Source organism: Podarcis muralis, chromosome 13, assembly GCF_964188315.1.
Source record: "Podarcis muralis chromosome 13, rPodMur119.hap1.1, whole genome shotgun sequence".
Lineage (NCBI taxonomy): Eukaryota > Metazoa > Chordata > Lepidosauria > Squamata > Lacertidae > Podarcis > Podarcis muralis.
The window spans coordinates 39961338-39987736 of NC_135667.1; the positions used below are offsets into that span (position 1 = coordinate 39961338).

Below are 26399 nucleotides of genomic sequence, written 5' to 3' on the forward strand. Positions count from 1 at the left end.
GTTGGCCCGTACAGCATTAGAAGTTAAAGATGACAAGGAAATGATGTCTTTAAAATTGTTGACTACCATGAGCTATTTAAAGAATCATGTGGGGACATTAAACTGAAACGAAACAACCCTAAGGGTACAATACAGAACCACCCAAATTTCTTCAGTGCTTTGCTTGTTAGACATATCACTCTGTGACAGACACCAGAGTGCTGGAGCCTCTCTCTGATCGGCGACAGAGTCAGCTAGCCACAAAGGGGGGAGGAACAGCACTTGGGGGGGGGGGACAATAAAAGGAGCAGTTTCCGAGGGAGTTTGATGGGTCTGGATTTAAGATGATAGGGCAAAGGTTCAGGTTAAGAGATAGGGTTTGACTGGAGTTGTGAGTTAGGGAGATAAGGAGAAATGAAGAAGTGTGCATGCACACGAAAGCTCATACCAAGAACTAACTTAGTTGGTCTTTAAGGTGCTACTGGAAGGAATTTTTTTTGACTATGGCAGACCAACACGGCTACCTATCTGTAATAAGGAGAAATGGTTCACTGAGACTATCCATAGCAAGAGGACAGAGCCTCGCAGCTTGGATGTGGAGACTGGGTTGGGGGTCTGGGAAAGGTATACAGACAGGAGTGTTCTGGGAGGGCTGTGACCGAACCGGGAGAGGTAGATCTTGTGGGAATACAGGCTACCTGGATCTCAGTATAGCCAGGAGGGGAGAGTTCTTCTAGGTACTGAAGAATCCTGAACCATTAACAAGGGATGAGGTGATCCCTTGGGTCTGTTATACAGTGGTACCTCGGGTTAAGAACTTAATTCGTTCTGGAGGTCTGCTCTTAACCTGAAACTGTTCTGAACCTGAAGCACCACTTTAGCTAATGGGGCCTTCCGCTGCTGCTGTGCCGCAGCTGCGCAATTTCTGTTCTCATCCTGAAGCAAAGTTCTTAACCCGGGGTACTATTTCAGGGTTAGCGGAGTCTGTAACCTGAAGCGTCTGTAATCTGAAGCGTCTGTAACCCGAGGTACCACTGTACTATTAAGATCTCAGGTGTGGGGTGGTTAAGAGAGTAACAGAGGAGACATGCTCCTTGTTCATGAACCAAAGTATTAATCCGCTGCATTATTAATTGTTGGTATTAAGTGGCAAGTCCGCTACACACACTTAAGCAAAAAAGACATATTGTAGCTATTTGGTGCCTTGTCACTTTGGGTAGCTCTCTCATGCCCAATACTCACTGTGAATTATCTTCATTATGTATCCTTTTCAATTCCCTGATATGTAGATTTCTAACCCTCTCTAACCGCTCCAGTTCTGCCTGGATCTCTGCTTCTTCCTACACAAAGAAAAACATCACTTTAACAGCTATACCAAAAGTTAAATTTAAACTCTGTATACCTGACGAAAGGAACGTGTTTGTCTTGAACAACAAAGCAGTTACAGGCAGGGGAAAAGTTAAGCATTTTTACAGATTCTAATGGTGTTCAGAAAATGTACATGACTCCCTGTCGCCCCCTGCTGAGATGATTCAATGTGAACCAGAGTTATAGTAAGTACACCTTCCATCTCAATAAACATGCTTTTCTTGTGAAACAATCCTCAGGCCTAGACTTTTACTTCTCTGGACTAGATGATAGTGACATGCTCAGCACAATCAGGGCAAAATGACTCAGGAGATCAGTCCTTTGTGGACAGAATACAGCGCTACTAGAATAGGATTGTCTGAGCAGTGTGGAAAAGCTCTAGTCTATTTCACAGCTACTGGGCTAAGAACTGAGGCACTGGAAAGGAACAAATGCCACGGACAGTTCTATTTCTTATTTCATTGCTGTGGGAATCAACCCGTTCAAATCAGTGCTTTTCCAACAGTGTGTTGATCAAGAAGTTGATAAAGAAAAATGAGACGATCAGTAAAAAGAAAACAAGCTTCCCCTGAAAAGAACTTGCCCATCGCTCCCAATCTTCTCCTGCAATGTGCACACGCGGGAATGTTGTTTATAAGAGCTAGTATTTCGGACACTTCAAGGGGTGTTAGAGTGCTTTGGGATTAATGCTGAAGAGTCATACAGACACAAAACACAAGATGGCAGCTGAAACCACTGCCTCTCTGAAGTCATTTTGCAATACAATATTTTACCTTTTTAAGATGTCCTAGCCGGAGTTTGAAGATTTCCTCCTGTTCATGATATTCTGCTAACGTTAACCTGCACGTGCACAAAATAAGTGGTCCAAAAGATTACTCTGAAGAACAAATAAAGGCAGGTGACAAAAAAGAAGACGACAGGCCTGGGACCCATTCCTGTTTTTACCTTTTCATTTTTGTAACACTTTACTGGGGTTTCCTATCCCTACTGAATACAGCAGTCAGGCCACTGGTTCAAACACAGCCCAATATTATCTAGTATGACTACCAGCACTCAAAGCAATCAAGGCAAGTGTGTTTCCCAGCTCTGCTGTGAATGTCTTAAAAAACAACATCAGAGGTGCCAAGGATTGATGGTGTGTGTTTCACTTAAAAATCTTATGCTCGATCACTGAACTAAGTCCCTCTCCTCTTGTGCTTGGCATCCATCACTCTGCCCTTCCAAGCATTAAGGGACTGCCCCAACTAAGGCTCCACACTTACTAGGGCACAGGTGAGGAACCTCCCTCACCCATTGCCCAGGGATGCATTCCTTTGGGGTTAATGTGTAAGAGGCCAAATGCCAGCACAGGGTGCTAACACCACCCCAGACATCTTATCTATCTCTCCACCCCCTTCTTCTCATTCACACAGATCCTCCGTCTTCGATTTATTTCCCTCACCCATCTACAGAGAAACACCCCCCACCTAGCAGATGTTGCTCTTTTAAGGAAGACCCACAATGTAGCCCTTCTAAGAAGCTGCCTGACTCTCTGTTATTCTAAGCCTCCTTCATCTGCTTCACTTCAGAAGTGCTCCCTCCTCGACAAAAGCACTTGGTTTTTCCACTTCCTCCTCCAGGCTAATCACTATGTTTTTCAAAGAACTTTTGCATCTCTCTCTGCAGGAAAGGTGCTGAGCAGAGGGACACGGGCAGATTGTAAGGACGTGGTCCTGAGTGTCATTAAACTGAGCCTTTACTAGGCAGAGTACAATATCTGTCTTGCCAGTTTTCGTCCATCACTTTATGAGAAAGGGTAGTACTGTACAGTGGTACCTCCAGTTGTGGACTTAATCTGTTGCAAGGTGCCGTTCACACCCCGAAAAGTCCACAACTAGAGTGCCTCTTCTGGGCATTTGCGTGGCACAATCAAACGCTTCTGCACATGCGCGAAGATCGCTTCTGCGCACGTGCACGTGGCGAACATGCCATGTTCGTAAGCTGAAAGTCTTTAACAAGAGCGGAACGCAACTAGAGGTACCACTGTACTTACTTTGCATGATGTGGAATTCGGTGTGTGTACTTGCACAAACAGAAGTACCTTTTCCAATAGAAGCAAGTTTGTGGCTGAGGCAAAGCCAAATATTAACAGCAACACTTTCAAACCAACTACTAATTGTTTTAAAACAACAGGTGGACTGCAGAAAAAAGGCTCCAATAATTTTGTATGTTTTGGGGAGATCTACTGTGGAAAACCTGAGAACTTCAGCCATAAGCTATTCTCTGCATTTCAACCGACTCATAGAAAGCAACCTGAATTTTTTTCTGCAGCACTTACGTTTCATTTTCTGCTCCATTTGTCTTGTTTTTACGCTGCTTCTGCTCATTGGTTGCTGGAGGGGCCTGCCCCATGGCAGGTGGCTTCCGCTTTGCTAACATTTTCCGTTGCCTTTCTATCTCTTCCCTTTGGGAATTTATCCTCTCTTGTTGCCTAAACAAAAGCAGGACATGCACACAAATTAGAGAACAAAATATAATACATGACACAGAGAAGTGGCTCATCTTCTGCATTCCTGGGCAAGCATATTAGAAGCGTTGGTTTCTGGTCATATTTGCTACAACATACCATATTCTATGCTACAGAAAACATACAACCCTGAATTTTTGCAATGTATAAAACTTGGGACAAGTGACAGTGATGCAACTCTTGTGATCACATGAATACCACTCTATCAGGAAGGGGGCAATGGCAAGTTTTATAAAGGTGTGATGGAGGCCTGCACATTCCTTGACTTACTCTACCAAATCTGCAGGTTGTCACCTGCTACTCCTGGTTTTCACCCTTATAATACTGTATATTTAAGTGTTAGAATGCCTCTTCATGAGGCAGTGTTTACTGGGGCATCTACTGATCAGTGGTAAATACAGGTGTATCTCAACATATATTTAAGATGTGTTATTGTATATGCAGTTCTACAGCTCATGGCTTTGTGCAGCAATACTATTACTTAGCAAAGTACATCCCTCCCGCCCAAAAAAACCAATTTAACAACTTTGTCCGGATTTTGGAGATATGGCAACCCTATTGTTAAGTATGTCACCTGCCCTGAGTCCTGGCAAACAGGGTTCTTTAAAAAATGTACACGTTTTGTAGAAGCACCTTAGTTACATATGGATTCGTGAAAAGGACAAGTCAAGTAACTGCCTGTACACTTTGCCGCCATGAGAAAAGGCAGAAGTTGCAGTTACGGCACTTACTTGATAAGGTTCTGGAAAGCGTAGCCATCTGTCCACTGCTCAGTGTAAGACGCTCCGTGCCGCACCGTAGCAAAGTGACCCAGTCTCAGCCGATCCTGCATACTCTTATCTCGACATGCCATCTTTTCCTGCTTTGACTAGGGAGAGAAGGATAGTATGAATCAACGCAGCTACAACTGGGGTTCACCACACTGCTAGTCAGTCAATGAGGACCGAAAATATGAATGATGCAAAGTTTAACACTCCTTAAGTGTAGAAAGTAGTCTGTCATGTGCAAACCTGTGGCCTGCATCTGGTCCCTTACATGTGGCTTAGCAACTGGTTCTTTGTAAAGAAAGAAAAAGGGCTACATACACACATTCAAACCAAAAGTGCTGCATGCATATGCCTGGGAGGGAACAAAATGGGAGATTCCATGAAAATGAATGGTAGCTTACAGCCTTTTGAATACAATTCAAGCCAGGGCCTTTTAGGCCAGAGCTGAAGAAGGAGGAAAAAAAGTGGCTCTTTATCCATGCATTAATTCTAAACAGCAAGAGATGTTCTCAATGGCTACCCCACTGTAATAAACGTCACAGCCCAAGCCACACTGTCTTCCTGATGCAACACAGCCTGGTTTTGAGGTTTGGCAAGTTTCACTGCTCACCTCTCTAGTGTTGTAAATGTCATTACAAATTTGACTCCACAACCCAAAAATAACTTTTGGTGATGGTAAGCATTTGTTCTAAATGCACCTCCATGTGACAAGGTCTGAATTAGGATTTTCAGTGGGTCTCCAGGATATAGCGGAGGTCACTAGGAAGGGGCATACTCAAAAGCAATGCTCACAAAAGATGGTGGTAGTTATACTACAATAAAAATTTGGAGGGGGACAGTAGCTCAAAAGCAGAGGAAGTGTTTTGCAGAAAGTGCCAGGGTGGACTCAAGCCGATCTGACTCAGTATAATATACCTTTGAATGCATGCCCATATGAATATGATAAAACAATGTCCTCGTGGGCCCAGTACATTTGTGCAATCTTTACTCCAATTAATGTGTTCATCAATACCCCCAAGTATGCAAGTTACAGCAGGATACAAATTGCAACAAAATGCACAGAACTGAAGGGCTGGGAGGAGAGAAGAGGGCAAAGGCGAGAAGGTTGTAAAGGGCAATTTGGAAGCCAAAACTTACCTTTTCTATAAGAAGCTTCTTGCTCATTGTCACACATCTATTCAACCGTTCTTTGTACTTCTCAAGCATTTTCTGTTGTTCATCTATCTGTCGCCTTAAGTCACAGTTCGCCTGAAAATAGAAGTAATGCTAAGAAGGTAGCCAAACAGAGAACAGCCAAAATCTCACCTGAACGGCATGCAGGCAGAGAGGGAAATGATGAAGATGCTGTAGTTGTCAAAATATAGTACCAGAGAACATAGAAGGCACCACAGTGTTCAACTGTTGGGCCATGGAGGAATTTTAGTCATTTCACATTTGTATTAAGTAGTGTAGTCATAATAATTATTTTTTTAAAAAAAAAAAAGGTTGTTTGAATAGAAAACAAATTCTTCATTGGAATAATCGGGTTCTGCAAGAACATGGTTGGGTGCTTCAAGAAATCCTAGCCCACCTACAATTTAATCCCATTATACTAACAAGTTCCCTATGTTATAGATACATTTTCTCACTTTACATTACCGCTCTATGCGTTAAAAAAATATTATTATTTTTAGTAGAGTTTACAGGTGTACTTACTCTCAATAGGTCATCTATCCTGCCTTCTTTCTTCTCCAGGTCAGAGTTCTTACTGTTTTCTAGTGCAGATATTTTTTCTACCGTGAGATCAGACTGCAGGAGGAAGAAGGAAAGAGCTCAATGTGAAAAATGACCCAAAAGGTGATTGGGTGTTTTAGGGACAGAAAAGCATGTCAAACACGAGTCTTTTGTTCCTTCGTGACCAATGAATGGAACAACCTAAAATTATGGAGAAAATGTTTTCCCTTACGAAAAGCAAACCGAAACATCAGGCAAATGGTACAACTGGAGCTGAAATCTTTTCACATCTGTCAAAAAAGCTTTCTCTAGTCCCTAAGGGGGGAAAAGGGCTGAGATTTCCCAAGTGCAGCAAAGCTGGCAGAACCCATTCTAATCCCAATGATGCGGGGTCATGGGGGGAAAAGCAAGCGACAAGCCATACAGGCCGGGGAACCTGTGGTCCTCCAGATGTTAACCCCCATTAAACCCAGACAGCAAGGCTAATGGTTTGGGATGGTGGGAGATGTAGTCCACCATCATCTGGAAAGTTGCAGGTTCCCCACCTCTATCTTAGGGCAGTTTGTATTCCCTGAAACTTTGTGGGGAAAACAGAATCACACCACTGTCGCTCAGCACACTAAATCTATAAAGGGTATGAGAGGCAAGGTGGGTAGGATTGTGTGTGGAGCTGACATGCCTTTTGCAGACACTGCCTATGAACATTTTAATCACGCTCCTCCCAAAGCGTGTTACATCCATACATAATGGTGTGCCTTTGAGCAAGCCACTTTCCCCTCAGAAAAGCAGCCTAACTTTCAGGGGGTATTGGTCTCTTTCTACCTATTTTCGGTTGATCAGCTTTTCAAAATGCCACACTGCCACAAATCTTAAAAACTGAAACCACGGCTGGGTTTCACAAGATCCTATCGTCTTCAATGAGAAGATCAGAATCTAGGATTCTCATTTCCCTGAAAGGCAGCTTTATCCACCAATACCAAATTCCCCCTCTGTTATATAACCAGAAGGATGAGTTCTGGGCAGCTGTCTCACCTCCACAGTGCAATGGTGTAGCCCCAAAGGTTGGGGACCCCCCCCCCTTGCACATCCCAGACTCATCTACAATTTAAAGGGACAGATGCACATGGGATCCTCAGCAGAAAAATCCATGTGTAAGGGTCCTAAAAGTTTGAAAGCCATTGTTTTATATGGTTGCCCTGATCAGAAGCCTCTTAGTATGAATAGGAATTTTGAAGAACACATGGAAATCCCATGTGCAGGCAGATTCTTTCTTTTGGGGATGGTGCTGCATGTGTTGGAAACGCCAGATGCAGATCACAGCACTCAGAATTGTTCAGACAGCATGCACCATGAATACCCATTTTGCAAAAGGAGTCAGGGTTGAAGGACAGAAGCATTTTAAAATAAACAAATGAACAGCAAAATAAAAGACAACTTTGTCTACCACTGGGGGGTAAAAGAAGAACATGACAATGGTGGGAGGCTGGAGGCAAGAAAAATAGCATCTCCTCTGGAAATCTGCTGACCAAAACACATTGTTTTGAATAAGCCAACAATATCCCTAAGGCTGAAGGCACTTAGAAGGAAACAACTGATAATGGAATAAACACCAGCCTTCTTCTGGCATAGCTATGTCACTACCCCATTGCCCTCCATTATTTCTCCAATGATATGTGTTTGACTCAAGCAAGATACAACACAGACATTGCAGTATGTTGTTCATCGGTTTTATACCTGTGTCTGTTTATGTTGGACGGAAATCTGTTTTTGGGAGGTGCAGGAATGCTCTGTGTTCCCTGAACCCGTTGAAGAAGGGCTGCCTTGCTGGGCCTGCAAGAAAAGGAGTAAATGAAGGACATGGGCTGTAAATTAATAGGATGGCAAAGCATTATGTCAAACACACACTCTTCCCGGCTGTTACCTAAGGTTAAAGAAAGCAATCTTATCTTGCCTAGTTGAGTGCTGTCAATTCTGATAGGCAGCAGGTTTCATATTTCCAAGGAAACAGAATTAGCATCGGCAGTAATAGAGCCAGGGTGCTGCAGGTTCCCTCCCCTAGTAAGAAAGGTGGCTGTGTTTGGGATTTTTTATTTTACAGAAAAGGCGAGTAACCAGTGACATCAAAGAAGTTTATAAAGCTATGCATGCCATGGAGAAAGTGGACAGAGAAAAGTTTTTCTCCCTCTCTCATAACGCTGGAACTTGTGGACATCCAATGAACATTCAGGACAGATTAAAAGAAAGTACCGTATTTTTTGCTCCATAAGACACACCAGACCACAAGACGCACCTGGTTTTTGGAGGAGGAAAACAAGAAAAAAAATATTCTAAATCCCAGAAGCCAGAACAGCAAGAGCGATCGCTGAGCAGCGAAAGCAGCAATCCCTCTTGCTGTTCTGGCTTCTGGGATAGCTGCGCAGCCTGCATTCGCTCCATAAGACGCACACACATTTCCCCTTACTTTTTAGGAGGGAAAAAGTGAGTCTTATAGAGCAAAAAATACGGTACTTCTTTACACAATGCAGTTCCAACAGGAGGCAGTGATGGCCACCAACTTCAAGGGCTTTAAAAGAGAATTAGACAAATTCATGGAGCGCAGGGCTATCAATGGCTTCTTGCCGTGATGGCTATGGTCTCCACTGTTGGAGGCAGCAATGCTACCAAATACCAGTTGGGAAGAGTGTTCTTGTGCTTGATTCCTGCTTACTGGTTTCCCATAAGCATCTGTTCCACCACTGTGAGAATAGGATGCTTGTCACTGGCCTGATTTAGCAGACTCTTTTTATGTTCTTATGTTTCAAAGTCTGTCTGATCACATGCACGGGGCTAGGTCCAGATTAAGTCACACTTTATTTCCATAAAATCAATGGGATAAGCTAGTCATGACTAATTAAATCCCCCTCGATTGCAATGGGACAAAATGAACAACTAACTACATCTGGACCCAACCTACAGTTAAGATGATTTAAAAAGCACATTAGAGATCATTTCCAGGGAAAGAGCCAAAATGCTTTTAAGAAAATGAATTGTTTGTAAAGTCATGAATGCATTTCTTTGGCAAATGCCTGGGGTCTGGGGCAGTGACACAAAGATTTAGCTGCTGGAGCTAAGAGGCTCGAATGACAACCCTAGAAATGCAATTTGCTTTGCACTTAATAAGCCTGTACAAGCTGACAGATTCTTTCTATGGATGCATTTCAATGTGGAATCTTAGGAGACACTGCAGAAAAGAGGGGTGTGTGAATCATGAGAAATAAACATTTTAAAGTTGAAGCATTTGGCCTTCTAAATAAGATTAGGTTACATTTCACAATCTGAAGATGTAATTGTCAGAGTAAAGGAGCACACAACTTGTTCAAAGCCAAGAGCTACCTTGGAAGCCATCTTGCCCATTTTAGTTGCTACTTCCTAGTTTAATCAACATGCCGAACTTACATGTGATGGCCACTGAGCCACTCCTGCAAAAGAATTGACTATGCTACCATATCTTGAAGATGAAACCATTAAATAACAAAACAAAACAAAACAAAACTTTAGTATATTGGTCTTTCAAATCATGAGAACTGGAAAAGCTGTGATTCTCTGAACTTCAATTTGTGTTCCATTTAGAAATGGGCAGCTCCATTTCATCACCATGAAGGGATGCAAGAGAGGTAAAGCAAGGAAAATGGGAGGGAGAAGAGGCCCCAGAGAAAGGAGTACCTCAAGGTGGGGTCAGTTAAGTAGGGTTTGGGGGGAAGAATACTTCCTAGAGAGAAAAAAAGAAAAGCTAAAACCTTTAGCTGTTTTGGTGTCACAAGCTGCAACCACTGAGGACTAGAATTTGAACAAAAAGAAAGAAAACTGACATTCTAATAAGGGGGCCATACAGATGTGTGGGGGGGATTGGATGCTATCCACCCATGTCAGACCCATTCAGACCCCCTTGGGTGTGGCCATTAAGACCATGCTCACCGAAGAAAATGGAAAACAGAGGCTTGCACCCCTCTGGGCCAGCTGCTCGCCCTCTAGCCGCTGTTTCGCCAGCATCGCCGACACCAGCGTTGGCAGAGCAGAGTGATCCTCCTGCAGTTCCTTGGCTGCGCTGTTGTCTACCCCGTAAAGCGGCTGCTCCATTCGCCGCTGTAATACATTTAAAGAAAACCACAAGATACTTTGAAGAGAAAAGAAGGAGGGAAAGGTAGGGTCATAGATAACAAATCTGATCCATGCATTAGTAAATACGGCAGCGTGGAAACAGCGAGGAGAAGCAATGGGAGGGAGCAAGGAAGCGTGTGATCTAGCTACCAAAAGCGGCCCCATTACTACTAGGAAAATAAAAGACACAGTCCCTGATGTCTTTGCACCTTTTGGGGCACAATGGAAACCTATGGTATTAGGTGGAAGAAAAGTATCGAGCCTCAGACTCACAGGCTTCCCAACCACCTCTCCTCCAAATGCTACACCACAGGCATTTAGCTCTATTGCTGTATTGCTCTTACTGTTAAGAAGCTGCTCCCAATGTTCAACCAAAATGTACCCTCTCTTAACTGGAACCTGTTAGATCTTGTCCTGCTCTCTGTGGCAGCAGAGAACAAGTTTTTACCCTTTCCAATAGAATAGTCTATCAGGTAGAGGAGTGTTGCTATCACATTCTGCCCCCACCCAAGTCTCCTCTTGTCCAGGCAAAACATATCTCTATGTATTGAATGAGAACAGAAGGGGAAAAGGCATCACAACATGATGGAAGAGACTGCCAAGCATAATTTCTCTAGGTTGGTGCAAAGTTGCAACATGGGCCCTCCTCTCACTCTCACACACACACCCTGCCTGCAGACTTGGCTCTTTTGAAGAAGTGACATAGAAAGGCCTCAACTCCTTAAAACACGTAAGGTTGATTGGTGTCATTCAGCTTCTTTTAGTTCCCTTTGCTTAACTGTCTTACATCTCTGGTTGCTTGATCTGATTGAACAGCCAGATCTAGGTTCATGGGCATTAACAAATATGCTTTAGTCCTTTTTCCCTGTTCATGAATGACGTCTAGTACTATTGCCAGTTCTCCTATACGCTGAAATGACATGGGGTCTATTTACTCTCATATGTTTGGGAACCTGCAAATTCTATCAGCATTACTTGACTACCACTGCACCCAAATTTTAATGGAGCTTCTTGTTTGCCACATCCTTGTTCACACTTCCTGCCTGCACAGGAGGGGACTTGTAGTTTTTGAGATAGCGTGGCATACCTCTGTCTCTCAAATGACATGAGTTGAAGTTCCCTATCATTCTAGAGGGGGGCCTGGAACAACAGCTCACTGTTCCTTGTTCTAACACTGCTTCTGATTGGCTCTAACGCTTCTTACAAAAACTAGGCATATTATACAGACACACAGATACAGGGAAATAAGCTTGGATGAACATCAAGCATGATCAGCACTTCACCACGAGGGGGGAAATGAGGCTAGTCCAGGCTAGATCGTCTAGACCCAGTAAAGTGTGCTCATCTCTACCATGCTCAGCTTGGGCCCTGAAAAAACCAAACCCAAATCTTGCAAATGTTTCCTATAAAAACAGAAAACAGGACATCCTTCCAATGATACATGTATACAACATTGGGAAAAACATACACCATACCTCCTAAAAAGGATGAAGTTAAAAGCTGACCCTGCCATTTGTCAACACGCATGCAAATGACAATTACATGCTTGCTCACTATTTACATGTACAGAATTACTTTTTGAGAATATTATATCCTGCAGAAGATAAATGTGCAATTGAGGTTGTAGCAAACAATTCCTTTTCAATTCTTCTAGCTGAGTAAACTGTAAAAACAAGTACTAGATTTGGTTTTAAGGTATCTTTTAAAAAAATATGATTTATTACGTGCCCTCTACCAGAAGGTTTCAGGGTGGGTTACAGCAATATAAAATGCAGCTCAAAAACAGTTTGAAACAAATTACAATCACAACTAGACAGGTGCGACTTCAGCATACAGTGGTACCTCAGGTTAAGTACTTAATTCATTCCGGAGGTCTGTTCTTAACCTGAAGCACCACTTTAGCTAATGGGGCCTCCTGCTGTACCGCTGGAGCACGATTTCTGTTCTTATCCTGAAGCAAAGTTCTTAACCTGAAGCACTATTTCTGGGTTAGCGGAGTCTGTAATCTGAAGCGTATGTAACCCGAGGTACCACTGTACAACAAAACATATCCAAGAAAGGTGCCAGCTGCACCTATGTGGGGAGGGACTTCCACAATTTAGGAGCTGTCATCCTCCCCCACCTCCATTATTTTATTTGTATGCCCCCTTTCCATAGTTAGAACCATGGATTTTCCACATCTCAGATTACCTTTGTCAGCTCAGTTAGGAAGGCTGTAATACAGTGAGGTGGATGCCACACCAACAAAATCCCTGTTCCGCCCACACAAACAATCCCTCAAATTCAGACACAGTGTGGACTGTCCTCCTAGTGAGGATGATTCTGACTCTCCCTCACCGCTCCTCTGACCTTAATGGTGCTGCAGCAACTACCCAGGTGGACATACGTAGCTGCAGTAGCACAGGGCCACCAAGCTCATCTGCCCAGCTCTCAGTTATGAATGCCAACTCAGCCCCTGCTATTAAATTGTGGACAACAGATGTTTTATTCTGGACAGACTTGGCAGTTACCACCACCACCAGGTGAGCTGACTGGCAACCCCTGACTCTGAAGCATAGCAGGCAAAGCAGAGGAAGCAAGGGCTTTGATGTAACAAGCACTCCCCACCACTGTATATCTTAGTTTGCCTCCATATCTACCTCCATTTGCCATCATGGTAGTCCCATTCCCATTCCTCTCTGGTGTAAACCCATAACTTCCCTAATCTGCCTCTTCTAAAACTTGTTCCTGAGCAATTTAGAATCCTTTTAAAAAAAATTGCAAAGACACAGAAAGGTGTGGTGATGTGGTCAGACCAAACCTCTTTGTTAAATTATTTGTCCTAGGATTAGTAATGGTACTTCTAGCTCAAGCTACCTTATGACAAAATCACACACATAGGTGGACACACTTGCCATTTCTGTGTAGTTATTTACAGCAATGGATAATAGACACTGCCATTAAATTTTACATGGGCAGGAGAAGGAAATGCAGTGCTAAGAAGATTTCTATCTTGCCCTATGCCCTTGAAATGTTGAGTCATGGTGGTTTTCAACTTTTGATTGGCCTTCACTCTTCTAGAAATATAGTTCCTGCCACATCTCGTTCATATGTATGAGCCTCCTCCTTTGAAGATTACCTGCTGCCTAGCTACTGCACACACACCTAAATCAAACAAAGCCCAACACTGGGTTAGACATAGACAGCAAAGACAGCAGGAGTAAGAATTTAGGTAGAGGAAATGTTAAAGGGAGCATTCAGATCCCACCACCTGAACCCTGGGAGCTTTGCATTACTACCATTTCTGAACCACCACCTATTAGGACTGTAAACGTTGCTTAAATTTAAGGCTCAAAATGAGCTTTAATAAAACAATATATAGAAATGATACCCTTTTCAGGGTGCCACATTACTCACAAAAGCCCACACTCTGTCCCTTCAAGTGAATACTTACAGGTAAAGGATTTGATAAGGAATGCTGTGGCGATGATCGTGCAACAGGTGGCACGCTTCTTCCAGGACTTGTTCCTGGACCGCTTCCACCAGCAAACTAAAATTTGGAGGGGACAAAAAAAGTAGACCAGTAAGTTCATGGAAACACTGTGAAAGTTTCACAGAGCAAAGCACATTGCACAGGTGCATAGAAACTGGGGCACATAATACTATGCACACAAGGGAACAGCTACAATTAAGATCTGGATTTTTTTGCCCTAAAACTATTTAAAAAATATAAAGAAGACAGTTCCCTAGAAAATTTAGCCATTTAACTGCAAGGGCCTCCCTCTTTAAGATGTTTACATATTATTTAGAAGAGTCCCTGTCTCTAACCTACATGGAAAGAATTTGCAAGGACATCATTTTCTGAAAAGTTACATGTAAAACTGGCTTACCTCAAAATAATCACTAATTTTATGTCCCCTTGGAGTGACTTTGCCTGGAAGGGGAAAAAAACAACAGGTGGTATTAAGCCTTCAAAATCAAAATACTCTCATGGTTCAGGGTTTAATTTTTCTTTTTAAAAACTGTCTTGGTTTCGAGATAAGAAGTGAATTGGGTAGTACCAAAGATTATGGATGTGCCTGTTTATTACAGTGGTATACCTCGCAAGACGAATGCCTCGCAAGACGAATGCCTCGCAAGACGAAAGGGTTTTTGGTTTTTTGAGTTGCTTCGCAAGACGAATTTCCCTAGGGGCTTGCTTCGCAAGACGGAAACGTCTTGCAAGTTTGTTTCCTTTTTCTTAAAACCGTTAATACAGTTGCGACTTGACTTCAAGGAGCAACTCATAGCACGCGGTGTGGTAGCCTTTTTTGAGGTTTTTTAAGACTTTGGTGATTTTTGAAGCTTTTCCAAAACTTTTCCGAAACCGTGCTTCGCAAGACGAAAAACCGCAAGACGAAAAAACTCGCGAGACGAATTAATTTCGTCTTGCGAGGCACCACTGTATAAGGGGATTTCCAGACTCAGCTATCCATGTGCTGTAGCATTCTGCTCCTCTTAACATGTAAGACTGTTGATGTTTTCTGTGAGGGGAAAAAAGGATCCTGCACAGCTGGCTTCCTTCTTTAAGTGAGAATTGTGCATGTACTTTTCATGTAAATGACAGCTACATTTTAGGAGGACTCCCTCCTCACACTTCAGATGGTGTGTGTCAGAGTAGTAGACCAGAATGAGACAGAGCCTCTGTGTTGATGCAGAATAAATACCAATTAGGACCAACCTCTGAAATGACACAGTTTGGGGATGGTTACCAAGGGACTATCTGAAATGCAACACTTATTCTCGAAGATTCTCTGTCGCTCCTCCAAAAGCATGTTGGAGAAAAGGAGAAAGACATGTGTGCATGTGAGCACACACAGAACAGCAAAAGGAGCAAGTGGCAACGGAGGTACAACTGACAAGAGCTCAAAGAATGTATGTGCATGAGTGCAAAGGTTCTTGGAAGAGGCACATAAAAGAAACTGAGGATGGATGGGGGAAGGCATGGTAGAAGTGGGTGGACAAGGAGCAACCATAATGGGGCCTGAGAAGGAAGTGTCATCAGTATGGGCCACGATTCCAGACTATGCAAAGGTTGCTCCATATGATTCTTGGGATTAGGTGCTTCTGGGTGCTTTGTCAACAACAAAAATGACCACTTAAGAAAGGAAACATCAGAAAGGGAAATTTTTTACTCTTCCTCACAATTTAGGTCTACATTCTCCAATATACCAACTTCTGATGGATTCCTAAGGGCTATTTCAACCATTATTATTTTTACATGGAAGTACTTCAGTGCCTCAGGGACAGGGGTGGCGTTGTGGTCTAAACCACAGAGCCTAGGATTTGCCAATCAGAAGGTCGGCGGTTCGAATCCCCGTGATGGGGTGAGCTCCCGTTGCTCGGTCCCAGCTCCTGCCAACCTAGCAGTTCGAAAGCACGTCAAAGTGCAAGTAGATAAATAGGTACCGCTCCAGCGGGAAGGTAAACGGTGTTTCCGTGCGCTGCTCTGGTTCACCAGAAGTGGCTTAGTCATGCTGGCCACATGACCTGGAAGCTGTACACCGGCTCCCTTGGCCAATAAAGCGAGATGAGCGCCGCAACCCCAGAGTCGGTCACGACTGGACCTAATGGTCAGGGGTCCCTTTACCTTTACTTCAGTGCCTCAAGTATTGTGAAAATCATGTGTGATAGAGATGTGTGATCACTGCAAGTGACTATCTTTGCCAAGCAGCCACTGGAAAACCATGCCCAAATGTGACATGTGCATGTAGTGAAACAGATGCAGGTGAACATCGCAATAAGACCGCCTCAGGACTAAAAATGTTTGTCTTATAATGCAGACGGCAAATTTTCCCTGAAGGGAAGGGTGCTGCTCGAAGCTCAAGATCATAACAAGTTGCCCAATACACCTTTGAGTCAGACTCAATGATATCAAGGGAAAAGAGAATTCTCAAACAACTGTGCTCATTACTGAATGTTTGGAGATCTTAATTAGGGGGCCTAAAGCACAGCTTACCTTGGTTGGTCTCAAAGGATTCCCCTTTCCTCTTCCTGTTGCGCTGGTCATTCTGTTTTTTTTCTGGAGTCTTAAGGGGGAGAAAAACAAATCCCAAATCAATTTCTGCAGATATATCAGCATCAAAGCACACTATGAAATTCAAAACCCCCTGGCAGACTTCTCAGTTTGTAAATACAGAGGGTTATGTTTTCCCTCTTTGATAGTTTTAAATGCAACCATGGAACATGAAATCAGTGACCACTGCACCCCCACTAACAGCAAGTATTACACCAAAAATGAATTAACTCCATTAAGGAAGACTGCAAAGCACTTGAGAGTTAAGATCACTGCCTTGCACCTTCCCGAGGGCTAAATTGTTTGAGTTTTGTTGAGGCTATTTGCATAGCAGGGAATTAGAGAGTCCAAAAGGTGGCATATTTTCTACTGCTGGAATGGAACCCTGACTATTTTCACATAGTTGACAGTAATCAGGTATCTTCTGGTTTGACCCCAGGACAGGCTGCCCAGTAAACACCAGGTTCACTTACTTCCAGCTCCTTGTCACTTAGAGAGCCCACACTGCACAAACTCTGATTGGAAGATTCACTGTTCAGGGGCCCCTGGCAAAATAGACAAAAAAGTGAAAGTATATTTATTTTGCGGAAAATGGTTATAACTCCCCAGAAAAGCAACCCACCCACCCACACACTCAGATTTGTTGCATCCCTTTTCAGTGCAATGAACTGTCTACAAGTGAGAAATTAAAGTAATAGTCTCTTTCTTTGGTGCATTTACAAAAATCTCAGTTCTAATGCTGGACAGCATAGTGCCAAAACCTATCACAGGAAATTCTGTTGGTGCTAACTAGCTCCTGGTTTCTTTGCACGTGTGCAGTTCCCTTCCCATATCCGCTTCTGGTACTGGATGCAAAAAGTATTTCCAGGGTACCTACCACCTGAACCGAAGACTATGAGCCAGAGGTCAGCAAACTTTTTCAGCAGGGGGCCGGTCCACTGTCCCTCAGACCTTGTGGAGGGCCCAACTATATTTTTTTGGGGGGAAATAAACAAATTCCTATGCCCCACAAATAACCCAGAGATGCATTTTAAATAAAAAGGCACATTCAACTCATGTAAAAACACACTGATTCCTGAACCGTCCATGGGCCGGATTTAGAAGGTGACTGTGCATCCGGCCCCCCGGGCTTTAATTTGCCTCCCCATGCTATAAGCTTAGGATGAAACAAAACTTGCATTTACTTGGTTAAACCTGTTTGTGTAAAAACTGATGTAAAAGCTTTTAAGGAGCACTGGTGACACAAGGACACTTGCATCCTGACATTATGTTGGGCACCACTGCCATCTGTTCCTAGTGGGGGAAGGGTGTTATATATTTAAACAGATTTCTTGCCCACCCTTTACTACAAGATCGCAGGATGGGCTACAGCCATGCAATAATTATACAATATTAAAATCAAATCAAATCCTTTAAAAGAAAAAGATCAAACAGTACACCAAACAGGAAGGTGGCATGCCTATTATATCTATGCTGAGAATAGATACACAAAAAACGAAGGACCCTGCAGTGGTCCTGCGAAAACGAAAAAACATTAATCTCTGCGTAGCCATCAGAGCATAAATACCTATGTCTCCCATTACCAACAGGAGTCTCAAGCAACAGGAATATTCTCACCTAAGTGCCAATTCCTATCTTTATATACAAGGAAGAATTGGCTACAATTACACAACAAGCTGTACAGCAGAACTGCACCAGATGCCCAAGCACTAAATAAAAATGTCCTTCTGGTTGCAGAGAAACACTTTGGCCTTAAACTCCACTCAGGTGGTATACTTGTGTCTTGACTATGTTACTTCAGATCCAAGATGAGGGCCTCACATAACTAACCCAAAAAATTCTTGCAGATTAATACATCAGGGAAAAGGCTCGGCTCGGCAAATAGGGCTAGTTCTCCCTACGTTCCCTTTCAGTTCACACATAAAAGCTTATCTCACCAACCATATCCTATTCATTAAAGTCTTCAAAAGATGGTGGACATCTCTTTTTTAACAACAATTTGTGTATTTTTTAGTAACGTGAAGTTTTCCCATAAGACCTCTGTAATACCATGGGAATGTTTTACGTTTGGGAGTCTCAGATGGATCTGGTAGGCAAATTTAATTGTTAAGGTAAGGTTAATGTTGACACGCAAGTCAGCGCACAGACTATTAACAGAAGATTTACAAAGACTTGAGAGCCTATACACATGAACCAACAGCAATGAGATCTTTGAAAGAAAGTGGGGGATTTAGTTCATCATATTTCCCTTGAAGAAGTTTAGAATAAATACATAAAGGAACATGAAGCTCCAAAACACACACAGTGGCTAAGTTGATTTGTGTTAAGTTCAACATTTGCTAGTGATGCCCACCTGCTGCCATCATTAACACCCTTCCAGCTCCAGGTAAAATCTCTCTACTCCCAGCTACTTGGCAAATGAGGATGATATTGCTGTCTATTGGTGGTACTTTTTTTTGCTGATGCTCTATTAGATTTGTTTGTATTGTATGGTTTTTACTGCAATAGATTGCTCTTTTTTCTGATTTTATGCTTTGCATTTTGCTTTCTCATTTTGTAAATTGCTTGGAGACTTTTTACTGCCAAGCAACTAATAAGTTGAAATAATAACAACAAAATGTATACACTATTATTATTAATAAAATACCAAAGTAGTACCATTTTAGCCATCTCAGGAATTTGAATCTTTTTCTTTCTTTCTTTGAAGTGGAGCAACCTGGACCTCAAAATTAGACCTAAAATTAAGATAAGAAACTGTCCCTCAAAGAGGTAAGGAGGCATTGCCAATTCCACCTTCATTGCAGTCATGTGAACCAAAACTGCATGACATTCCTGATTGTCCCCCAATTCCCAGCTGGTTTTTTTTTTGGGGGGGGCCCACAAGACTGTCTTGTTTTATTAATTCCCTAAATGTTTTCACTAAGAAAGCCCAAGACGCGAGCTTAAAAAAAAAATTCTTGAAATACTGCACAGCCAAATGATAAGCTCATGACAAGATTTACTGGAGCAAAAATGAATACGCTAAACTTGGCTGCACATAAAATCAAACTTAATGAAACCCAAAGCGAGTGATGACAGTTCCAAATCAAATATGGTCTACAAAAACTTTGTTTCAACAATCCTCCAGTCCAGGCATAGGTGAACTTGGCCCTCCAGATGTTTTGGGACAACTCCCACCATCCCTAGTGTGATGGGATGATGAGCTGCTTGTGCGTAAAATCCTAGTCCCTCAGAGTTTGGTTAAGTCCGCAAACCTCTGTCCATAACGGAGCCCCTTAAGCATGGCTCCGTCAGTCGCTAGCAGAATCCAACAGTGGGCGCTTACGGAATCTCTTCCAGCATAAAAGCTCCTTAACGGAAACGCGTCTTCTGGACTCTCGGCGCGACAGTTTCCGGCGAGGAGTGGGTGTCCCTATAGGAGGTCCTGACACCTCCCCACTGTTTTCCCTGGAAGTGTCTCTGAGCCATCCCTCCGACTCACTTTCCCTCGGAGCTCCTTCTCTCCCCCTGCTGGTTCCCTCTTCAGCTGCTACGTCTCTCCCAACCTCTGTGAGCCCTTCCACCTCCTGTCCTTCCGATGGCAGTTCCCTGACACCTAGCTAACAGGACCAGTGGTCAGGGATGATGGGAACTGTAGTCTCAACACATCTGGAGGGCCGAGTTTGCCTATGCCTGCTCCAGTCTATTATTAGCAGGCTAGCAACATGTCTGTGATGGGAACTATGTAACACAGACTTATTTGCTACCTGCCTAGGGTGAGTAGCAGCTGTCATGGATAAGCACACAGATAGCAAGGGGTTGTATTCAACTAAATCCTACTCAGATTAGCCCCACGGATATCAATGAATCTAAATTAGTTATGTCAATTAATTTCAATGCATCTATTCTGAGTAGGAGTACCACCCAAGGATTATCGCATGCAGGCTCTCCTCTAGCCTCAGAGGACTACCACACTCACCTTTCACCAACATTTGCATTTATATAATCTGCATCTACTGTAAGAATTTAGAACTATGAAGAACTGGTACCAGTTTACCTTTGATTTTGTTGTTGCCTCTTCCTTTTATTTTTTATTGCATTATACTATAAGACCAAGAGCAGGGGTTGTAGTTTTTGAATCTTTTCGAAGCACCTATAAAACCTGAGGCACTTTGAAAACCAATTATAGTTGTTATTGTCGCTGAGGGCTGTTTTTCTAAGAATCCCAAGAATGTCAGGATCCCATTATTGTAACCAATTCAACATGCAACTCCATCCATAAAAATAAGATGGAACACAGAGCAATTCAGTCTTGAACATTTAGTTTGGATGATGTTATGATATGCTAGTGAAAACAGAAGAAACCTGAGAGAACTGGAGATGGCTGATGGAAGAGAATGCCATCAACATTGATGTGGGATTTAAAACAAAGAATGACAGAAGTTACCAAAAGCAGATACTTCATAGAAGAACAGAAAAGAAACTTTAGTCATAGGAATGTCTAGCATTGTGTGAGAAGGTAACTTCTCAAGCTTCCCAGATAAGTTCATTACTCAACTGATAAAAAGCATTCAATTTCTACTAATGCTCACTGCTCATATATTATGAACTTTTCACATCAACTCCAAAACAAGCTGCAGAGGTCATGAAATGCCGGATTATTTTCGAAGAATGTTTGATTTCTGAACATTTAGAGGTCATACATACATTTTGCTTCAGGAGTGTTCTCCATCCCTATGACAGCAAGCAAAAGATGCCAAAAGTTGACACTCTAGATTATCAGAAGTCCACCAAGCATCAAATGAAAGGTTACTGAGTGTGCACATGCTTTTGGTCAGTGAGCTGTGCTGATACCAACCTTTGCAACGCCAGCTCCAGTGAACCTGGCCTCCAACAGTTCCTGCCGTCGTGGGTCCAGGCTATGCAATTCTTCCATCATATCTGCCAAGAATGATAGACAACACAGTGTATAAGTATCCAATGCAGAGATAATTAAAGCTTGCCATTATTGGGTTGAAGTCAAAACATTAATATAAGGAAATATTAATAGCATTAACCAATCAAACATGAAGGGGTATATAGTGATACAACACTGTTGTTTTAAATGGTGTCATTATAACCAGAACTGTGGGTAACATTCTTATTTCTCCAATAAAATTATTCCCGGCATCGTTGGGTGGTTTCTTTGTGTATGAACTAACTACTCTTCCCTTACTATGCACAAGTGAATGTGATTTAATTATCCTTCTCCACATGGATCAAGGGCAAAGTTTGGATACCCAAAATTCCTTTCTCTCTCACCCTAGTAAATGTCCGTGGAACAAGCATTTTTAACATAATATCATTAGTAGCAACCGCATAAGATCTCCAGGAATCAAGAAGCTGAGATTGTAAGGGAAAATGCATAACAATTCACTACTCCTAAAAAGAGAAAAGGCAAATGCTAACATGCTGAGAAGCACTATATATATTTTTAATTGCTTCAGTCCCATATCACACATACAGGACTGGGTATGTTCATTTCTGAAGGACCTGTTTGACCCTAATATATTCCTCATTCTGAGAAACATGTTGCTATCCCATGCTTTCCTATGAAGAGCAAGAGAACACTGAAGATACTACATTTGCAAATCACACTCTGCCAAAGTAGCAACATGTGTTTCTACTGGCAGCTCAAAAGTACTGGACAATCTCCCTTCATTAACCACATTTCACATCAAAACACTAATGGAGAACAGGACATGGGGCTGGCCTTTCTATTCCACATACAGTTGTACCTTGGTTCTCGAACAGAATGCGTTCCAGGAGTCCATTCGACTCCCAGAACCATTCAAAAACCAAGAAGCAGCTTCTGATTGGCTGCAGGAGGTTTTCAATTGTTCGGAAGCCGAAATGTACGAGTTCCAAGGCGTTTGGCAACCAACGTACGACTGTAAATATACTGGAAGCCTATTTTCCTATGAATATTGTATCTTGGAGATTCTGGTCCTCCATCAGTGTGGCACAATTCTTCAGTTTGCTGATGGGTTCTCCTCTGCGTTCATGTGAAGCCACTCTTAGTAACTTTCCTCTGAAGTTGGTTAACAATATCTGGTCCATTATAAACAATTAAACATACACAAACAATAAAGTCAAATAAGTGAAACAAACGTATTGTGTTTCAAAAAGTTCACTGTCAACCTAACTAGTAAATATAGCTAATACAATATTTCATTCCTGTTTACAAAAGTCAGAAATAATACATATGCGTTTGCAGGCAAAACAGTCATTTCCTCAGTGTAGAGATAGATCCTTGACCATGCATTCTTCTACCCTGCAATTTCTAGATCAACCCCTCAAAAGTTACACTAAAAATATCACAGAAATGAAAACATTTATGGATAACAAAGGTCTGTTTTCTTTTCAATTCCCTTTAGCATCTTCCCAGACAGATCTACCATGAGCTTGACCGCTGAAGGGTACGCAACCAAACACTAAAACAGAAACAGAGGCCACAACATGGGTCAGATAATAGAATTGTAGAATTGGAAGGGACCACGAGGGTCATCTAGTCCAACCCCCCTGCAATTCAGGAATCTTTTACCCAACATGGGGCTCAAACCCATGACCCTGAGATTAAAGATTTCATGCTCTACTAACAGAGCTAGCGTATGTGTATAGCAAGAGTTCTTGGGAGTTCTGGAAACATTTCAGACTGGCTCAGAGGCAATACTAAACTATAATTAAAAGAATCTATGTTTAATCTTAAATATGGTAAGAGGGGAAAAAAACCAACTTCATGCCATAGTTTATAAAGATGGCTTGGTTCCACAAAGCATAAAGTTAACCATAGTTTAGGGTTCATATGCAATGCCAAAGCAGAAACTTCCAATCTCCTTTTTGCGATTGTGTCAAAGGATAGGAAGGAGGCCAAGCCAGTTCCCATAACCCTAGACTATGGTTCAGGTAGTGTTATAGCCCCTAAACGGAGCAATTACTTAATAATTGATTGACAGAACAGTAGAAAAGCAAAGTGCATATGACCCTATGACTCATACTTTTCCAAAGGCATTGTTTCCAGAACTATTTATTCACTTTCATTTCCCCAACTAAAAGTTAAAACACTGAATCACTCTGGACCTCTAGCACATGCTTAGAAGGAACATTCCTGAAGACCACCAATACCCTTTAGAAAGAGGGGGGGGACCAGCTACTGACTTCACGTCAGTTGTTCTGTTTGCTCTCCATTTTGTCCCCATTATCACTTTTCTAGAAGACTGCAGCAGAAGAAAAAGCATCAAGTGGCATTTTTAAAAATCACTAGTCAGGGAGTTTTTAACAGCAGCCAGGATACTTAAAGGACTGCTTTCTCCCGCTCATTAAGATATTTTGGGGAGACTCTCTTCTGAATCCTGCCAACATCGCAGTTGTGTTTGGCTGGGATACAGCTGCACCCAGATTTTGAAACTCCCTTCCCAGGGAACCTCATTTCCCCATCTCTCTTTAGCATTTTACAGTGGTACCTCGGGTTAAGTACTTAATTCGTTCCGGAGGTCCGTTCTTAACCTGAAGCACCACTTTAGCTAATGGGGCTTCCTGCTGCCGCTGCGCCACCGGAACAAAATTTCTGTTCTCATCCTGAAGCAAAGTTCTTAACCCAAGGTACTATTTCTGGGTTAGCGGAGTCTGTAACCTGAAGCATCTGTAACCTGAAGCGTATGTAACCCGAGGTACCACTGTATTTACTATCTGTTATCTGCTACCTCCTTTTAGCTGTTCAATAGTCTTGTTATCATGCTATCAACCACTGAAATATTTTAAAATGGAAAGGCTAGTTATGTATTTATAGCAAGGGTATGGAACCTATGGCCTTCCAGATATTGTTGCACTACAACTTCCATCATCTCTAACTACTGGTATGCTGGCTAGGGCTGATGGACAACTCCACTGAAGTCCAACAACATATGGATGGCAAGAGGTCCCCCATCTCTGACTTGCAACAGATAAATAAGACGGCAGTGCTGTAGTGTTGCTGGTGATAGTCTGAAGAACATGTCAACAATATGACCATACGGCTACAACCTTAGCCACACTTTACTTTGAAATATACATATCAGTGCAAGTGATGGGACGTCCAAATAGGCTTATTTTTTTATCATAGCATCTATTAGAAGGAAGAAAATGGTTGTAATCGAGTGCGCTTATAAACATTCCAAAATCTCCCAACAAGGCTTCTAAAACAACTCAATAAGCTACAAAGGAACCAGCTGGGAAGATAATGAAGCATTCATAATTATTAAAAGCATTCAAGTTTAAAGCAGCCACACAAAGGTGGGTTTGTCACCTCAGGGACTTCTGAACCCCTAAAGTGGGCGGGCATCTGAGAAAGGCATTTGTGCATGTTTTAAACAGACTTCTGATCACTTTCCCCTCAAGGCATGTTAAATTCCCTGAAGTGGGAATTGGGCATCTCTCAAGCATGTATGTGTGCAGAATGACGATAAAGCAAACAAACTGTTGTTTCGTGGCATTATATGAAATGATAAACGAATACGTCCCTCAATTGAGTGTCCCCCTCGCCCTGACTTCTACTTCTTGCTATTCCAGCGGGCACATTTATTTCACTTTGTAACCTCCAATCCCGCTCGCTTTATCCTTGACTTCTCAAGAGATGGCCCCTCAAGAGAGGACCCAAGACCACCACCTTGTTGGAATTTACAATAGTTAAAACAGGAGCCAATGACTCTCCCCACCCAGGCAAGTGACACCCAGGCAAGCATCCATCAACCTTACTCCAAGCCTTACCCACTTGTTCTTATGGGATGGGGACCACTTCTTTTACTCCAATGGGGAGTGACAGCACCCCTTTCCCCTCCTGCTTTAACCCCTGCTAACCTATTAGCCCCCCATTTTTATTTTTATTTTTAAAAAGCAATAACAACCCCTACCCACACTTCCAGCTGTGGCGACTCCCACCCGTGGGGGCCTGCCGTCCCCAGAGGCCGCTGACATCTCACTCTCCCCTTGACCGGAAAACAAAACAACCCCCTCACGACCAGGCCCAAGGAGGCTCGGCACCTGAGACCTCTAGGCCCGGCCGCCCCCCCACCCACCGCGCCCCGTTCACGGACACGGGTGGGCGCGACCCTCTCCCAACCACGGGAAGTTACCAAGGCAACGGAGCCCCCCCCCACCCCACCCAGCACGCGAGAGGGAGGCTCTTCCGCCCCCCCTCCCCAACCGACCAGAACGTTCCCATAGCAACAGCCCGGGCGCGCTCGCCAGCCCCCCCCCCAACTCGCCCTTTATTTTAAGCCCCCACCGGGCTTGCAACTTCTAATTAGGCAACGTAGGCCAGTCTCGAGGCCTACACGAGAGAACGGCCACCACGCGCGTTACCTCTCCCCCCCAACCCCCCCCACGTCGCCCCAATAAAAACAACCCCACAGTAATATGAGACACCCACACACCCCAAGGCCTACAGGGGCATGTATGGGTCCGTCCCCCCACAACGTTACCATAGTAACCCGGGCCCCTTTCCCGAGGTTGGGACACGGGGGGGGGGCGCACTGGCCCTTCTTCCGCGGCGTTGCTATAGCAACCGATAGGACTGGGGGGGGGGAGGCGAGGCCTACACAGACCGTTGACCCCCCCCCCCCCAAGAAATAAAATGTCACCAAGTGTAACGGCAAGGGAGCTGGGGGTGAAGGAGAAGCCCCAGCTGCAAGGCCTACCTACTCCTCCCTCGGAAAGCGCCGCCGCCGCCGCAGCTGCACCTCTCCCCCGACCCTCCTAAGGCCTAGCAGGGGAAGGCCGGCCTGTTCGCCTGCTCTCCCGCTCGCCTGCCGGCCACGGCCTGGATGGAAGGGCGGCGGGGGAGAAGCGAGCCTCTCTCTTCCCGCAGAGCCCGTCCGCAACGTGGGGCCGAGGCAAGGGA

At 43.4% G+C, this 26399-nt stretch overlaps 1 protein-coding gene across 6 annotated transcripts in view; it reads right to left on the bottom strand.

Moving 5' to 3' along the window:
* Positions 1 to 26399, bottom strand: part of TLK2 (tousled like kinase 2) — a 38219-nt gene that overhangs the window by 11353 nt on the left and 467 nt on the right. Inside the window, exons 1-14 of one of the 6 annotated variants that reach the window (XM_028705025.2) lie at positions 26197 to 26393; positions 21342 to 21424; positions 16978 to 17049; positions 16448 to 16517; positions 14340 to 14383; positions 13904 to 13999; positions 10288 to 10455; positions 8068 to 8163; positions 6316 to 6408; positions 5758 to 5868; positions 4585 to 4721; positions 3665 to 3817; positions 2121 to 2187; positions 1222 to 1319 (exon numbers count right to left, since the gene is read on the bottom strand). In XM_028705025.2, coding sequence (XP_028560858.1) covers positions 1222 to 1319; positions 2121 to 2187; positions 3665 to 3817; positions 4585 to 4721; positions 5758 to 5868; positions 6316 to 6408; positions 8068 to 8163; positions 10288 to 10455; positions 13904 to 13999; positions 14340 to 14383; positions 16448 to 16517; positions 16978 to 17049; positions 21342 to 21422 — 1286 coding nt within the window. In that variant the 5' untranslated portion in view covers positions 21423 to 21424; positions 26197 to 26393. Of the gene's footprint in view, positions 1 to 1221; positions 1320 to 2120; positions 2188 to 3664; positions 3818 to 4584; positions 4722 to 5757; positions 5869 to 6315; positions 6409 to 8067; positions 8164 to 10287; positions 10456 to 13903; positions 14000 to 14339; positions 14384 to 16447; positions 16518 to 16977; positions 17050 to 19162; positions 19240 to 21341; positions 21425 to 25410; positions 25478 to 25980; positions 26002 to 26196; positions 26394 to 26399 lie in introns of those variants that run through there. The other 5 variants (XM_028705026.2, XM_028705023.2, XM_077917441.1 and 2 more) reach the window with 5 other exon arrangements.